The sequence below is a fragment of the Coffea eugenioides genome, chromosome 9, assembly GCF_003713205.1.
Source record: "Coffea eugenioides isolate CCC68of chromosome 9, Ceug_1.0, whole genome shotgun sequence".
Classification (NCBI taxonomy): Eukaryota; Viridiplantae; Streptophyta; class Magnoliopsida; order Gentianales; family Rubiaceae; genus Coffea; species Coffea eugenioides.
The window spans coordinates 8,501,950-8,520,878 of NC_040043.1; the positions used below are offsets into that span (position 1 = coordinate 8,501,950).

The 18,929-nt window shown below is 35.8% G+C and overlaps 1 protein-coding gene, 1 non-coding gene and 1 pseudogene across 2 annotated transcripts; all 3 read right to left on the reverse strand.

The window, feature by feature from the left end:
- Positions 1-2,969: 2,969 nt before the first annotated feature.
- On the reverse strand, positions 2,970-4,702 carry LOC113781918 (annotated as a pseudogene).
- A 3,949-nt stretch (positions 4,703-8,651) lies between these two features.
- On the reverse strand, positions 8,652-11,852 carry LOC113782136. The gene is made up of 6 exons (XM_027328046.1): positions 11,271-11,852; positions 10,257-11,174; positions 10,070-10,138; positions 9,843-9,971; positions 9,624-9,764; positions 8,652-8,846 (listed from the first exon to the last, which is right to left on the reverse strand). The coding sequence occupies exons 1-6, from the start codon at positions 11,850-11,852 to the stop codon at positions 8,652-8,654; spliced, it is 2,034 nt and encodes a 677-aa protein (XP_027183847.1).
- Positions 11,853-14,509: 2,657 nt separating this feature from the next.
- On the reverse strand, positions 14,510-14,616 carry LOC113748524. The gene has a single exon (XR_003464378.1). It is a non-coding gene; the product is annotated as a small nucleolar RNA R71 (small nucleolar RNA).
- Between the last annotated feature and the right edge of the window lie 4,313 nt (positions 14,617-18,929).

Here is an 18,929-nt window from a genome sequence, read left to right on the forward strand (position 1 = left end):
TAAATAGGAAAAATATATAAATGCAAAGAAGGGTAATAATTACTAATATGTGTATATACATGGTAGATTAGGTGAATTCGTTAAGATATATTTCGTGATAAATTTTTGAAAATATAAAATTAATTAGGAAAGTAAATAAATATAAGAGATGATAAGTAAGAATAAGTAGGAAAAGTATATAAATATAATGGAGGATAATAATTATTGATATGTGTATATATATATTAGATTATGTGAATTTTAGATTTATCAATAAATGCACAATGGACACCCGTGAGAAAACCCTATTATGAAAAATTGGAAAGGAAAATGGTTATAAAAAATTTATCAGTCCACTCTTCTTTGAACCTGTTGTAGTTGTAACCACTTCCCTTCCCTTCCCTCCTATGCTGCGGCGTTCTGGCGTGGAAAAATATGTCGCTGCCGCAACGGTAACACAACAATCACAGAAAGAAATTTGTTGATTGGTGAATAAGATGACACATGGAGATATTTGTTCATTTAGTGGGGTTCCACTATCGAAAATTTCAAAGATTTGGTATGGCTTCGTTGAAAAGTAAGATTTCTATATTGGTGAATCATTTATGTTTGAAAAGTAAGATTTGGCTTGACTAAATTCAATGTTTGGAAAATGTTTTTGACATCAAGTGTACACTGCATGCATGATGCATCCCTTCCGAGTTCATGGGCTTTGCCCAAAAAAGAAAAAAAGTGTGATATGGATTCAACTTGTAAGTATATATAATTTTATACTATTTGCCAACTAGTATATAATTTTTTTTTTTTTACAACCACATCAGCAGCTAGCACTATTGGTGTTACACAAATATTTACACCTCAATCATCAGTAAGGTAAGCCAGAACACTCATCTATTGAAACACACATGACGTTGGAATTGACAGCTTACCCTATTAATCGGACAAGGGTCACAGACGATTGCAGGTGCAACTGTTCCCAACGATTTTGGTCATTTTCAACAGCACGTAAGTTTAATTACACACGTCATAATTTTATTTGCACAACGTGTAACTTTAGTACAAAATTTTATGGGTCCCACACACGGTATGAAAATCGATACACAACTTGTGATCTGGATCACACAATTTGTTGAGGCCAAATCATGATCATTAACAGATCAGGAGAATGACCGCTCCTGCCCCACTTCCCTATTAACCTAGATTGTTCGAGAGGACATCTTGGTGACTTTCAGATGAGGCTACTTTTCCCAGGTGGTAAATCATGATGGACTATCTTACAAAACATTAAACGAGTTCATGGAAAAGTTAAATGAATATGTGCTTGCGGAACTGTGATTTCAAGGGTTAGACTGCGACAAGATGATGACTTCCATTTGTCTTGTTGCAGGATTTGTTTGTACGCGGTTGAAAAATGTGGCATCGATAAGACGAACCGTGAGTTGATGGCATTTCACTATGCTAACTTTAATTATTTCTCGATTGTTGTTTTCTTTACTGGAGATAGAGATACAAAAGTTTCTCTGCCAAATCAAGTTGCACCCCAATTTGCCATGTTCTTGGCCACTTTCTTTCACATGAGATGAGAGCAGGGTTTAAAAAAGGGTGCATTTTTCTTTTGTGATTTGGCAAATCTACTTGCGTCTCAATATCGTTTGGACAGAGTATTATTTAAAATATTATTTAAAATAATTATTATAATATTTTTATGATATGATATATGTGAGATAAAAAGATAATTGAAAATATAAAAAGATGAGCTGAAAAATATGTTTATAATGTAAATAAAATATTATTTAAAATAATTTCACTATCCAAAAAAGTATTACTTCATTAGGAGTTTCTGATTCAGGTGGAATGCCACTTCAGTTGCAAGAGAGGAGGAATTGAACCAAAAAAGCAAAAAATTATTAAATTGGAAACAGATACATTGTGGGGCGGTATATATATATATGATAAAAAATTATTGAAAATATAAGAAATAATTGAGAAATGTATTTATGATGTAAATAAAATATTAGGGAAAATAGCCAATTTCATCCTTAAACTTTTCATTAGTGCTGATTTAGTCCCTAACTTTTATTCCTAGCCAATTTGATATGTGAACATATTTTGCAGTTCCAATTAAGGATTTCCGTGGCGGCTTCACCACCTAAAACTAATCTGGCTCTTAACTGACCAACCAAACAATGGTATTTTAGGAATATCACTTTTGGGATTATAATAAATCAAGTAAATTGTGTAAAAAATCACAATATTAAACTTTTAAAAAGTTTTACCTGGTGATTTTTTACTTGATTTAAAATTTTTATTTGGTGATTTTTTATACGATTTACTTGTTTGATTACAGTCTTGTGATAATACCCCTATTTAATTAGTCAATTAGGAGTTAGATCAGTTTTAGGTAATGGTGCCACTGCGAAGGTCCTTAATTAGAACTGCGAAATAAGTTCAAGTATCAAATTGGTCAGAAATGAAAGTTAGGGACTAAATTTGCACTAACAAACAATTTAGGGACGAAATTGGCCATTTTTCCAAAATATTATTTGAGAAAAAAATTGTACCCAAAGAAATCCATTACTGTGCATCCTTTCTCCTTTTGACGCTTCTAAGAAATATACAGGAAGTGATAGAATTGGAGTTCTCACGGTTTCTTCGCATGTAGACTGACCGAGTTTTCTTGCTCTATGATCAGGTTTAAAGCCCAAGAATGAGCATAAGTGGGAGAGACTGTAAAGTTGAAATCTGTTCCAGTAAGCTGTGCCAACTCTGCTTTCGTAAATGTCACCTTGTTTGTTTGTCAAATTTTTGAGATGTTATTTTCTCTGTGCAATCTACAATATTTCCATGTCAATTCTTCCACATGTCATAAATGCGATATTACGCTTTGTTTTCCAGCGAAAAGAAAGGGAAAAAAAAGATTGAGAACATATTTCAACAGTTGACCGATACAGAGTAGGAACATATTTCAATTTTCCCTTGAATCGTACCCGCTAATAGAGATTGACAGGCAAACGTGGATCTGGGATCATAGCAAGTGAAATCCCTGGATGAGTTGTGAGTCCATAGAGTTCTTCCATGCAAATTTCTTCCGGTTTCATGCCATGAGGCAATTTCCAGTTGAATCCATGCAACAAGTTGGCCAACGTTGATCGAACAAGCTTGATTCCAAGGTTATAGCCTGGTCACCTCCTTCGACCTGAGCCAAATGGCAATAGCGCAAAATTTTGTCCCTTCATGTCAATATCCTTCTCCAAAAACCTCTGTGGAATGAATTCTTCGGGAGAATCCCAATACTTTGAGTTCCTCCCGATACTCCATGTGTTTATAAACACCGTTGTTCCTTTAGCAATGTGATAACCAGCTACAGTGCAATCCTCAATGGCATAATGGGGTGCAAGCAGTGTTGCCAGCGGATGTAACCTAAAAGTTTCCTTTATGATCGCCTCTAGAAAAGGCAGTTTTGAGAAATCAGCTTCTTCCACCCACTTATCTCTCCCTATCACTCTATCAAGCTCTTCAGTTGCCTTTCGAATGAGACGTGGATGTTTGAGAAGTTCATTCATTGCCCATTCTACCGTGGTAGCTGAGGTATCTGTACCACCAGCTAGTAAGTCCTGGACATGATCAAATATTGGTAAAGTTAGTCCTGCCCTGATCCTGAATTGGTGAAGTATCATGCTTTACAACAGACTGAATCAGAAGAAAGAAGACAGTTATCTTTAATGGCGCATTATCCTAAGCAAAACTGCTAGCTTCGAGATTCGGTAAGTTAAAGAGGTAAAGAGATCTAGAAATTTCATTAAACCACGAGAAGAAATAGCACCTGAATTAGCCCTTTTATCTGATCTCTGGTGAGTTTGACCTGGAGATCAGGATCTTCAGCATATTGCAATAGAATGTCTACCATGTCCTTGGGGATAAAATCTTTCTCCGTTTTCCTCCTGGCCTGGTGATCATCAAGCACATGGTTATGGAATCTATCAAATTTCTTGTAAAGTTCTTTCATTTGCTTTATGTAACCTTGGAGATCAAATCTGTCGAGCCACGGTATCCAATCCCCGATATTGAACACGCCACCCAGCCAAAACCATGTATCTATCATCTCTTGGAACTCTTCAAAGGTAACTAGAGATCCATCCCCTTCAGATTGGGCAAAGTACTTGTTACTCAAAACCATTTGGCATGCACTGGAGAGGGTAAGACGCATTAGATGATCTCTCATAACTACTGGCTTTCCAGATAGAGCATACAAACGAGAAATGAAAGCACGCCTTTCTTCAATACGTATGTTCTCGAAGAAGTCAAGTCGCGTTGGATTAAATATTTGGGTTAGATAAAGTTTACGAGCTTGTCGCCAGAATGGACCATAAGGTGCCCATGTCATGTCGGAGCAGTTGTAGCTAGTATATTTGCCAGCAGCAGTTGCAGGCCGAGAGGCGAAGTTGACGTCATGTGTTTGCAAGAATTCTTTTGCCATTTCAGGGGATGAAGCTACTGCAACAGGGCTGGAACCAAATTTTAGTTGCATGATTGCTCCATATTTCTGGGACAACAAGTGTAAGGATTGACGTGGGATTGAACCGAGGAGGTTCAGGTTGCCAATAATAGGCCATGGTTTTGGTCCTGGTGGATGATTTAACTTTAGGCGTTTGTGAGTGGATAGTTTCGAGAGAAAAGCCAATGCAACAATCCCTGCAAAGGCTAAGAGTAGCCAAGTTTCCATCAGGGCTGAATAATAAGTTATGGCAGTGCACTCAGTGGGGGTTTTATGCACATGCATTGAATTCAAATTTTCTCTTTGAATAATTTTAGAAAATTTTCACTTTTGCAACTTCTGAAAATTTCACTGACCTCCCCTAAATCAATGTAACATGTTCAGTAACTAAGAGCAAAATAAGAGTAAAAGATTCACTTGAGTAGACAGAGCATATTTTATTTCAAAATTGCCCTTTTAGCTATCTTATTTGTCCGTTCATTGCCCAATATCCATATTTGGATTAATAAAAGATTTTGAAATTGCTAAGGGCTAAATTTGTGATATTTTTGAATGTGTTTCACAGTGTTTTTGAGTCAATTTGTAAGATTAAATGGTATAAGTTGTCCAATTTTTGTCTCTAACTTGCACATTGAGTTGATAGATGAATTTGTTGTGATTTTGGTATTTTGCTTGCAAAATCTCTTTATTTTTGTAGGTAAAATGATCAACTTCAATTGGAAGCAAAATTGGCGAGAATTAAAATGTTGAGAAGTCACAACAATGGCTAAAAGAAGTGGTGTAAGTCAAGAATGAAAAGGAAAAAAATAATAATAATAATCCGTCGAGGGATTCTTTGTTGTTTTTGCCAGAAATTGTGGGTAGAATTTTATTTATCACATGCTCTGCACAATTCTTGAAAGAATCTTCACAAAAAAACTTGACAAGTGCGAGGTATATATATAATAATTAAGCTCAATTCATAGTCCCTAGTTTCAAAGTGTGATAATTACATTTGAAATTTACAATTCTTGAAAGCACAATAATCATTTGACACATGAAAATTAGTGTCTTATATTTAATCTCCAACGTCCAATTTCAAAACACACTACTATCTCCGCTTTCTTCAATTGCACTTTACTGTTACTATTGCGACAACCCAAAACCCCTGATCGTTACAAAATGCCACATTTCAGATTTTTTCTGTACAGAATCCAGTGAATTGATTAGGAAGTTGTTTGTTTCCCATTTAGTTCATTAAAGATATAGAATAGAAGCATGAGTGAAACTAACACAAAAGCAAATGAGGTATGTCTACATTAAATTGTTCTACTACACCACCTAGCATAATTGAAACAACCATACTACCTGGCATACTTTTTCCAACATTTCATTATTGGTTCGTTTAAAATAACAAAAGTTTTGTCCATGGACACATGTCAACATTTGGCATTGGAATTTTACTAAAATATCTAGTCTGTTAGGATAGGAGATTATTTGAATAGAAAATCTTAGAATGACAATGTCCTACTTTTGATAATGTGATATACGTGAAATATAAATATAATATATAAGATAAAAATGTGATTAAAAAGTTGTTTTTGATGTAATAAAAAAATTTGTAAATAAAAACTCATCCAAACAACAAAATAATACTCAAGAGACATTGGATTTGAGGAAAATATCATCAGTTTTTTCTTCTTAGAAGGCATTGGACTTTTCTTTGAAAGAAATAAGACATTTATTAAACATTTCTACAAAATGTACTTTGGGTGACATTTTACTTTGTTTTTTTCATTTGACGTAGAGTCCTCCACTCCATGAGTAGTTTCTACCACAAAGAAGGAGGCCCATGCAAAGGGAGCCTGGGGTTCCTAGATTGGTGAATTTTTATGTTCTTGTTTGACATTTGAAAAACGTTTATCAAGTGTGACATCCCATATTTTTCAGCTTCAATATATTCAGTTCATAAGTTTTAAATTTGGTAAGTTTTAGGCACAAGTTTCATATGGGGGAGAAAAAACAAGAATGGGAACGTCTAGTGTTAATTCCTCTTAGATGCACATTTTAGCAAGTTTAAACAACTACATAATCATCTTAGAGTGAGATTTAAAAAGTAAAGACGAGATAGTGGGATTAGAATCCTGAACTTCTAAACTTTGAAGTATCAACCTTAACTACTAAATCGACGCCTTCTCGGCACAAAATCATTTTATTGAAAACTGATAACAAAAGTAATTTAATAATTGATTAACTGATCATTATGCAAGCTAAAGCATTAAAAAAGGACAAGGAATTAAGTGATGATAAGAAGGAAATTAATGTCGACAACAAAACAGGTTAGGAAGAAATAACTCAAACTAATTAGCTTGAATTAATTCCTAAAACTTATAAGCCGCCGAAAGAAAACTTTAAGAATTTGCAGGGAGCTAAAACCCTCTTTTGTGACTCATAGGGACTCAAGCTTTGGAAGTTATTGTGAGTCGATTACAAAATTCCAGTTTTTCCCAATCAATGAAGGTGATCAAGGGACTACTATGTAAGGAGGGTGAGTGACTTTTACATACACTTGATACACAATCGATTGAATTAATTAGGAAATTGTCTTTTACCCTATCAGGGACTATCAAAATCATTTTCTAGGACACTTTTACTTGCATCTTATATTGGTTGTGCAAAAATAAAAAAAGGTTTGCTTGTTACACATTTCAGCATTCAACATCAGAACATCAGTAAATGTCTTCTTCCTGACAATGATATTTAAGAGACATAGCACTTGAGTAAAATATCTTCGGTTTTCTTCTTAGAAGGAACCGAGACATTCATTGGACATGTCTACAAAGAAAAACATGTATCCCGGTGTCACTTCACTTTTCTTTGAAGAGGAGTCAATCTTCATGTGTAACAAAATTTCTATTACTAGTTGGAAAAGTATAGTACGTACTTATAGTTATTTAATAGGAAAATCGTTCAAAACGTTTCTCACATTTTGTTAAATAATTTTTTCTTCATTTCTAAAATATTAATTTTACATCCCTTATAAAGTTAGTCAATAATTTCAAGAGCTCTTGAGGTCAGGTTCGGCCCCTCCTCAAAATCTTGGTATCTTTATTTTATTTAGTTAATAAAAAAGTGGAACATTTGACCAAAAAAATCGATAAAACTTGATTCCAAACTAAGTTTTCGATTACTTTTTAGCATGAAATCACCACGTAACTTATATATAGTCATTTTTATATATAAAAAGATCAAATTCCACTTTTTGGTAAAAAAAAAAGAATATTGTTTAGGTTAGATTCTACCTTTTCAGGGCTAAAAATAAATATGAATCAGATCATTTATTGAAGGGTTAAATACCAAAAACCCCCCTATGGTTTGACTAATGTTCACTTTACCTCCCTATGGTTTGGGAACCTACAATTTGACTCCCCGTCGTTTCAACTAAAGTAAAAGTCTGACGGAAAACATCTAAACTAACTTCTGAAAATAAAATATCAAAATTGCCCCTCTATAAGTCAAACCCTTGGAAGAATGTTTCGTGCATTTGAGAATGGGTAAAATATCAAAAACCCTCCTGTGGTTTGCGAAATGTGCACTTTACCTCCCTATGGTTTGGAAACCTACAATTTAACTCATTGTCGTTTCACTTAAAGTGAAAGTCTGATAGAAATACCGTTATTGTAGATGTTTTCTGTTAGACTTTCACTTTAGTTGAAACGACAGGAAGTTAAATTATAGGTTTCCAAACCATAGGGAGGTAAAGTGAACATTAGTCAAATCACAAGGGGGTTTTTGGTATTTAACCCTTTATTTAACTACTAGGGATAATTTCAGAAACCTCCCCTGAGGTTTCTGACAGTTTCACTCCCCTCCCCTGTGGTTTCTGAAATTCCACAAACCTCCCCTAAAACTAAATAGGGGATGCCAAAATAGACCCAATTTCAAAATACAAACAATAAAAAATTAGTAGCTGGAGAGAGAAACAAGTGTATTCCACAAATGCCCTCATTATCTTGGGTTAGAGAGCTAATGCAATGTGAAGAAAAATGAGGGAATTTAAGAAGAATGAAACTTGAGGGGGTGTAAGTGAGACCAATCAACAGAGAAGCTTACAATGAGGAGTAGTGAACAAATGCAATGCAACGGCTCTTTCTGGCAGCCAGTTCTAACGTCTACATGCAACGGCCAACTCCGAAGGCTATTTATCAGAGTAAAATGCAGCAGCCACAGATGCAACAAACAACAACAGGCAAATGTTAATCTGTGAGATGCAACTAAAATGCTTGGTGTTGGATGCAACTGAAGTGCTTGGTGTTCCATCTTGAATTGCAGCAGCAACAAACACACACGCAAATGGCCAGTTCAAGCAACAGAGGTGAATTCTGGAATTCACCTACATCATTTACAATTAGAAATAGATATTGTCGATGCAATCGCAAGGCAACCATTAAAATTTCTGAGAGTGAACGGAATCCACACAAGCTGTACTTTTGCTGCACAAATTGCAGATTCTTTGAATGGTATGAAGGTCTAGAAGAGGAAGAGGTGAGCAGCCAAAGAGAACGCAGACATTCATCAATGCAAAGGGAAGAACAAGTCCAGATTGGTAGAGTTGAAGAACAATACTCCATAGTGACAAAGCTAATGCTACTTAACCTTGTATTTTTAGCAATTTATATGTTTATTCAAATTGTGAAGTCAGTTTAATGAAATCAGTTTATTCAAATTGTCACTTTCAGTTTATTCATATGTGCATGCAAGACATTGTCTATTATGATCTTAATAAGACAACACCATACAATCTGTGCATACAAAAATTGCAGAACCTGTAGAATCCCTGCATATTGCACTTTACTTCAAAGATACAAAATGTATGTCTTTAATGAATTTACACTACTGCTTGGAATTCAAATGTCAAGCAAAAGACCATGTATAGGTACTAAGTCCATAGATGGTATACAAAACCAAAAGTTGCACCAAGCATTTCAGCAAAGTTTCAGCAAAAGTAATAATGACAAAAGTATCTCCAATCGTAAACAGATTCAAAAGAACATCAGTATTCTCTTAGCAACAATATATGACAAGGGAGGCCTAACTATTTAAAACCTCAAGCTATATAGCTGCTGCTGAGATTGTGCGACTCATGATTAGCTGATGTATTGGTGCTCACTGAAGTTTGTAAGTGGGAATTTTTGGTAGAATTGACGCCAGCAATTGGCATTAATGGAATTGGTTGTGAAGCTGCAAATGAAGTTCTCCTCCTGATGTTAGTTACAGCAAATGTTCCATCTTTCTTTGAGGGCCTTCCTCTCTGAAATGATGTAGGACAAGTGCATAGGGTGAGCAACTCAGAAATGAAAAAAAATGACCAAAAAGCAACTGGATGTACCTTTCTCTTAGCAGCATCCATAGTTGCCTGTACATCAGCTTGAATATTAGCTGCACCAGGTTCAGTTGATGGACTTGGATTGCTGCTTTGACTGGAAATCACAACAGGCACACTACCCTCTATGTGATCCTGCATTAGGAAAATCTTCTCATAATATAGTTAACAGTTGTTAATTTGATAGTAAACAGTTTCAGCACTCACTAAACATATAATGAAGTAACGTTTACCCAGAGAACAGCTCCTGACAAGCCTGTGTTTGCAATTCCCCTGCCAGGCCTTGCTCTTCTCTTAGGAATCTGTACATTAAGTTGTATGTCATAATCTTAAGTATGGTGAACAAAGTAACATGATCAATATTAGAAATCAGTTATGAACCTGCTGATTTGTTTGCGAGGTAGAGTTATTTCCTCTCACAGGTGCTCTTTGGCATGTTCTCTTATTATGGCCAAATGCATTGCAGTTCTTACATCTCAGAGTAGTAGACCTCTTTGTCTGAGATGAAGCTGGTTCATCAGGTCCTCGCCTTCTATTCACTCTTGGTCTACCTGGAGTTCTCCTCAGGGGTGGTGGTAGGACAATTGCTGGAGTGACATCAGGTAATGGAGGCCATCGTTTCTCATGAGGAATTGGGTGAATTATGCCACTATATGCCTTAATCCACATTTCTGTTGAGAAGCAACCATCACAGTAAGCCTCTACTTTTTGTCTTCTATATATAATGCCTAGTGCAGCATGCTTGCAAGGTAGTCCTGACAGTTGAAAAGCACCACAATCACACGTCTTTTGGGTCAAATTGACAATGTATTCTCTGTCCACATCACCAACTTCAAATATCTCCTCACTTGCCATTTGCAGTGAGCATCTCCTAGACAGTCCAACAATTTCCTTCAGCTTTTTAGTGATTTTTGGAGTGATGTTAGAGCTCCATGTGCAGGCCTTGTGATATCTTTTATGCAGCTTTTTCATGAGCTTTTTTCTTAAACCATCAGCAAGAGTCAGTATTGGTTTAGCTCTTAAATCTCCCACCCATGCATTGAAAGATTCAGTAAAATTGTTTGTGACATGGTCACACTTTATCTCAGTTGAGTATGCGTGCCTAGCCCAAGATGCAGGTGGAATCTTTGATAAGTATCTCCATGCTTCTACATTCATGTCTTTAATGGAGGCCATTGCTTCATTGAAGCCTAATGCATCATAGCTCTTAGCAGCTTTCCAGAACAAACTGTTCAGTAATACTCCAGGAAATTGAAGCCTAAAGTTGCTGCAAATATGTCTGCAACAATGCCTTCCAGTAGCTAATGGAATTTGCTCCTCATAAGCAAGATTCAATCCCTACAGCAATTGAGTTAAAACCATTCAAATAATAGGCATAGCTGGACATATAGAATGAGACATTTGCCATGATAGTAAAGTAAACAAGGTCTATACCTTTTGTCTATCACTCATGAATGTTAAAGGAACACTGTTATGAAATGGTCCAAAGAATTCCTGGAAAAAGTAGAAGAACCAGCTCCAGGTTTCTTTGTTTTCAGATTCAGCCACAGCAAATGCAATAGGAAAAATTGAGTTATTTGCATCCAATGCCACAGCAGTGAGTAATACTCCACCAAAATTGCCTTTCAAGTGACAACCATCAAAACCAATAAAAGGTCTACAACTAGTTAAGAAACCATCTTTCTGACCTTTGAAACTTATAAACAATCTCAAGAATCTTGGTTCGACAAGTAAATTGGGTCTGTCATAATGAACTTTGCATAAGCTACCAGGATTGCTCTGCCTTAGAAGAACAGCATATTTTGGTATCTTACTATATGAAGCTGCATGTGTACCCTCAATTTCTTCCCTGGCCTTTTCTCTTGCCCTGTATACTTGTTGTTTGCTAGGATGAACACCATATTTTAGCATCTCAGCTTCAATCTCCTTTCTGGAAATGTCTGGATGATCTCTCATCACAGCAACAAGTTTCTTTGCCATCCAATCAGAGGTGGCCTCTCGATTCTTGCTGTCCATCACACAAGTGTGTTCTGGTATGTATGACTTTATCATAAGAGTTTATTTTACGTATTTTTAAGTGCATTTTATTAGTTAATTTTGAGTTGATTATCTAGTTTTATAAATAAAATAAAGAGATTTTTGGTAAAATTATATATTGTTGGTAAAAGTGGATAATATTGCATTTTTAGTGATTTTAATGATAAAAACTTCATTTTTATGCAGGAATGATGATTCAATCACCAAAGGATGTCAAAAGAGATGAAAAATAGAAAGTTGGTGATGAATTCAAGTGGTAACAAGAAGAATGAAGTGAAAAACGTTCAAGTGAGGAAATGCAATACAAATCAGTTTTAACACTCTTCAGTATTTTGATCATATCTGGAGCTACACTTATCGGATTAAGGTGATCTTTATACCATTTTAAAGCTAAGAAAGAGACCTACAATTCGTATGAAGACATCGAAATCCAATTCTGCCCATTTCATGGACAAAAAGTCGGAATACAGAAGCTGCACTCTGTGGTCGAAACTGGAAACAGAGGTTTGACCAGGTGAGAGTATTTCGACCATATCTCAGGCTGCACAACTCCGATTTGGATGATTTTTATAGCATTGGAAAGCTAACTCAAAGGGCTACAACTTTGGTGTTTTGCACAAAAGCCAGTTCGGCCTTTATGATAGAGAAAATCGCAGATGAAGTAAGGCCAAAGTGAATACGCGAGTACACAAAACGTGACTTGTAACCGCGTTTTGTGTAGGCGCGTTTTCTGGCCGTAATTCTGCAATTTGCTCAGTCAATTCTCTTATATTCAAACTACTTTCCAGCTACAATCTGCAAGAGAATTCGGTGCACATGCCTCAGAAGACAAAAGGGCAATAAAGATGGCTTATTTTCAAGTCAAAAATATTGGTTTTTGACTATGCTAACAAAGTGCAGATTTGGGAATCAAAGGTTAGAATTTGACTTGGAAAAATAGAGCCTTTGAGTAGTTTTTATGCCAAGACATTGAGAGAGGTCAAGGAGAGCCATACGTAGCTTAGTTTCTTACAGAAAAACATATTCTCTCTAGCTAGGTACTTGCAAAGGGACAATTGAGGTTTCATCTTGTAATCATCTAAATTCAAGACAAGGAGATTTTTGGAAGGCTTCACCATATCTTGGCTAAGACTTTCTTTACTCTTTTTGTATTTGTAAATTCATGATGATTTGCATTAATGAAATTATGAGTGTTTCATCATTCATGAGTAGCTAATTTCCTTTATCTAGGGAGTAGATGAAGCTTATGGCCAAGTGATATGAAGTGATTGTGATTTATACTTGTTATATCTTGTATTAACTTATCTACTTGTGTATGCTTGATTACTTGTTGTTGTTTGATCACCAATAACAGGTTTATAGTTGTTTTTATTCATTAAGAAATGGTAAAAATAATGGAATGACACAAGTAGAACTTGAGTTGTATATTCATGAGAATAGAAATACATTCAAGTGGATGAAATCTGCATTTCATGTGTGAATAAGAACAGATTTAGTATTTACCAAGAGATTAGGAAAAACTAATCTGTTTTAACCCATTATTATCATGAGAATGTGATTTTGGTATTTCTGGAAATGAATCCTTGGTTAAACAAGAGCAATAACAAGTGTTGAATTAATTCATTTTAGATCTTTTGAGTCATAAGTGGAATCTACATCCCTAGATCTTAATATTTAGTGAATTCTATTCCTTTCGTGAAATTGCATTTATCTAGTTAAGAATTTTTGTAGTTGAATTAAATTCTGAATTTTTCTGCTCAAATTTATTGTGAGTCTAAATAATAGAGTAAATTAGTGTCTAATAATTGTTTTAATAGCTCCTCGTGGGATCGACCCGATACACATCTTGTACTACAATTGCGACCTGTATACTTGCAGTCCAACGGGTGTAAAATCGGAATTAAACTTGCATTGATATATAAAAATCCCGTCAAGTTTTTGGCGCCGCTGCCGGGGAGCGGCAATATTAGAGCCTAACCAACTCTATTAATTTAGACAGATTTATTTTTATTAGTTGAGCTGACTATATTTAATCTTTTATTGTAATCAGTTTTTGACCATTGAAGTTGCATAATATTCCTTATTTCTGTTTGTAGTGTATGCACCGGGAGTCTCGAGAAGTCGCACCCTTCGATCCAGAAATTGAGAGGACACTACGTAGACAAAGGAGGCACACACAACAGCAAGAGGAACAAGAGATTTGGCAACCAATAGAGGAAATTTTGATAGAACTACCGTTTGAAGAAGAAATGGCCGAAAACGAAGCAAATAGGCGAGTTCTACGAGATTTTGCTCTACCGGGAACACAAGGATCTCAAACAAGCATAGCAAGGCCTTCGATAAATGCTAACAATTTTGAGATTAAACCATCACTTATCCAAATGGTTCAACAATCTCAATTTGGAGGTAATGCAGTAGAAGATCCTAATACACACTTAGCTACATTCTTGAAAATTTGTGATACAATTAAAATGAATGGAGTTAGTGATGATGCTATAAGGCTAAGATTGTTCCCATTTTCATTGAGAGATAAGGCCAAACTTTGGCTACACTCTCATGCTCCTAATACTTTCACCGGATGGGATGATTTATCAAGAGCATTCTTAAATAAGTATTTTCCACCAGGTAAGACTGCTAAGCTAAGAATGGATATCACTAGTTTTACCCAAATGGAAGGTGAATCATTATATGAGGCATGGGAAAGGTTTAGAGATTTGCTTCGGAAATGTCCACATCATGGACTGCCGGAGTGGTTAATCATACAAACCTTCTATAATGGTTTAGTTTTTTCTACTAAAACTATGATTGATGCAGCTGCAGGTGGAGCTTTAATGGGTAAATCACCCCAAGAAGCTCATAATTTGATAGAAGAAATGGCAGCAAATAACTACCAATGGGCCAATGAGAGAGGTAATACAAGACGTCACGCAGGTATGATAGAAATGGACACTCTCAATATGCTGAGTGCTCAAATGAATAATGTGATGAAGTTGCTAAATAGACAAGGTGGAGTTAGTCCAAGTTCATCTAATGCACATGCAGCATGTTGTTCTATATGTGGAGGTGAACATGATACTAATGAATGTGTTGATTCTGAGCAGGTACAATTCGTCAATAATTACAATCGTAATGCTCAAAATAACCCCTACTCGAATACTTACAATCCGGGATGGAGAAATCATCCAAACTTTGGATGGAAGGATCAAGGGAATCAACCAAGGCCAGCCAATCCACCGGGATTTCAATCAAGGCAACAACAAGCTGAAACTAAATCTGGTTGGGAAATGGCAGTGGAAAAACTCGCAAAAGTTACTTCAGACAGATTTGAGCGAGTAGAAGGAAGATTGGACCAACTCACTACAATGTACAGGAATGTAGAGGTCCAAATTGGTCAAATTGCTAGTTCTTTGAATAATCGTAATCAAGGAGAATTACCTAGCAAAACGGAGGTAAATCCTAAGGAGCATGTCAAAGCCATTACTCTTCGTAGTGGTAAGCAATTAGAAGATCCTCCAATGATGGAAGTTGAGAAAGATGAGAATGAAAAACAAGAAGAAAAGCAGAGGAACCAAGAGGCGATAGTGGAAGAAAATAGCCGGGAGAAATCAAGAGAAAATCAACCATCATCTTCCGCTACCATTCCAATACCTCCTGCGGTTCCATTTCCACAAAGATTAAAGCAAAATAAGTTTGATAAAGATTTTGAAAAATTTGTTAAACTTTTCAAACAATTGCACATTAACATTCCTTTTGCTGATGCTATTCTGCAGATTCCGTCTTATGCGAAATTTCTCAAGGAAATCATGACTAGAAAAAGAAAGTTGGAAGACTGTGAAACAATAGCATTAACGGAGGAATGTAGTGCAATTATTCAAAACAAGCTACCACCGAAGTTGAAGGATCCGGGGAGTTTTTCTATACCTTGCACCATAGGTAAAGTTGATTTTTCTAAGGCATTGTGTGATCTTGGTGCTAGTGTATCATTAATACCTTTAACGGTGGCTAGACAATTGGGTTTGCATGAGCTTAAACGCACTAATATTACTTTGCAACTAGCGGATCGGTCTATTAGATATCCATTGGGAGTGTTGGAGAATGTATTGATAAAAGTTCAAAAATTTATCATTCCAGTGGATTTTGTGGTATTAGATATGGAAGAAGATATATCTATGCCAATTATTCTAGGTAGACCATTTTTAGCTACTGCAGGTACTATTATTGATGTTAAAAATGGCAAGCTTAAGTTTCAAGTAGGTGAAGAAGAGGTAGAATTTAATTTGAATGAAATGGAAAAATACCCTTCTTTTACCGATCATGCTTATTCTATTGGCACAATTGATAAACTAACCCAAGAGATGAGTCAAGTCAACTTTGACTTAGATCCTCTTGAGTATTGTTTAATGAGTTTAGGTAAGCAAGAAGATGTTTGTGAAGAAATTGAAGAATTGGCCAAGTACTTGGATTTTCAAGCACCTTATAAAAGGGGTAATTTGTATGAAAGTCTTGGCCAAGGAAAAGGGTTTTCACAACCTTCAGAAATTGAACCTCCAAAGTTAGAGCTCAAGCCACTTCCGACTCATCTAAGGTATGAATTTCTTGGAGAAAATAAAACTTTACCTGTAATTGTTAGTGCTGACCTTGATGATGAACAGTGTGCAAAGTTGTTAAGAGTTCTAAGAAGGCGTAAGAAGGCAATTGGATGGACAATTTCAGACATTAAAGGTATAAGTCCTTCTATATGCATGCATCGAATTTTATTGGAGGACGGTTGCAAACCAGTGGTGGAAACACAAAGAAGACTCAATCCAAACATGAAAGAGGTGGTAAGAAATGAAATTCTTAAATGGCTTGACGCAGGTATAGTTTTTCCTATCTCCGATAGTGTTTGGATTAGTCCAATTCATGTGGTACCAAAGAAAGGTGGAATGACTACAATCGTGGGTAAAAATGATGAATTAATTCCATCTAGACTTGTGGTAGGGTGGAGAGTGTGTATTGATTATCGTAAGTTAAATACGGTAACAAGAAAAGATCATTTTCCCCTACCATTTCTTGATCAATTATTGGAGCGAATAGCTGGATATGAATTTTACTGTTTTCTTGATGGTTTTTCAGGATATAATCAAATAGCTATAGCTCCAGAGGATCAAGAGAAGACCACATTTACATGTCCTTATGGCACTTTTGCCTTTAGAAGAATGCCATTTGGTTTATGCAATGCTCCTGCAACTTTTCAACGATGCATGATGGCTATTTTTTCTGATTATATTGAGAAAATTATGGAGATATTTATGGATGATTTTTCTGTGTATGGTTCATCTTTTGACCATTGTCTTCATAATTTGGAATTGATTTTGCAGAGATGCGAGGAAACAAATCTTGTGCTGAATTGGGAGAAATGCCATTTTATGGTAAAAGAAGGAATTGTCTTAGGACACAGGATTTCCTCCAAGGGAATTGAGGTGGATCAAGCCAAAATAGAAGTTATCGAAAAATTGCCACCCCCAAGCAATGTCAAGGGGATAAGGAGTTTTTTAGGACATGCTGGCTTTTATAGACGTTTTATTAAAGATTTTTCTAAAATAGTAAAGCCATTATGTGACTTATTATGTAAAGATACCCCTTTTCAATTTGATGACAATTGTTTGGTTGCATTTGAAAGGTTGAAGAAGGAATTGATTACGGCCCCAATTATAACTTCGCCCGATTGGTCACTACCATTTGAATTGATGTGTGATGCAAGTGATTATGCGGTTGGAGCAGTTTTGGGACAAAAGAAGGAAGGACGGTTGCACGTCATTTACTATGCTAGCAAGTTGCTAAATGAGGCACAACTCAATTATGCAACTACAGAAAAAGAGCTATTGGCAGTGATATTTGCTTTGGATAAATTTAGATCTTATTTAGTAGGATCTAAAGTTATTATATATATGGACCATGCGGCTCTTAAATATTTGTTACATAAAAAAGATGCAAAACCAAGACTAATTCGGTGGATTCTTTTATTGCAGGAATTTGATGTGGAGATAAAAGACAAAAAGGGAACGGAGAATCTAGTAGCGGATCATCTATCACGCCTAGAATATATTCCAGTCAAGGATCAAGTTCCTATTCAAGAGAATTTCCCGGATGAGTTTGTCCTAGCAATTATCAATTCTCCATGGTATGCTGATATTGCTAATTTTTTGGTAAGTGGAGAGATTCCAAGGGGATTTAATTACCATCAAAAGAAGAAATTCTTACATGATGTCAAAAGTTACTTTTGGGAGGAACCATTGCTGTATAAACATTGTGCCGATGGTATGGTACGTAGATGTATTCCCGAAAACGAGGTACATAATATTTTATATCATTGTCATAACCTTGAAACAGGTGGACATTTTAGCACCTCAAAAACTGTGGCAAAGGTATGGCAATCAGGATTTTATTGGCCAACTATGTATCGAGATGTTCGGGAATATGTTAAAAGTTGTGATGCATGCCAAAGAACTGGAAATATATCTCGAAAGAATGAAATGCCCCTAACTACCTTCTTAGAAGTTGAATTATTTGATATATGGGGTATAGACTTTATGGGACCATTTCCAAGCTCTTTTAATAATAAGTACATCTTAGTAGCAGTGGATTATGTTTCTAAATGGGTAGAAGCAATCGCTTCACCTACTAATGACTCTAAGGTTGTACTCCGATTCCTTAAAAAGAATATTTTTTGTAGATTTGGTATACCTAAGGCCATAATAAGTGATGAAGGAAAACATTTTTGTAACAAACAACTGGATTCCTTATTGTTTAAATATGGCTGTAGGCACAAGACATCACTCCCGTACCATCCTCAAGCCAATGGACAAGCGGAGCTAGCTAATCGTGAGATAAAGCTCATTTTGGAAAAAACTGTGAATAAATCACGCAAGGATTGGGCTACAAAGCTAGATGACACACTATGGGCTTACCGAACGGCATTTAAGACTCCTTTAGGGATGTCGCCGTATCGTTTAGTCTATGGAAAAGCTTGTCACTTACCTGTAGAGATTGAACATAAAGCTTATTGGGCTATTA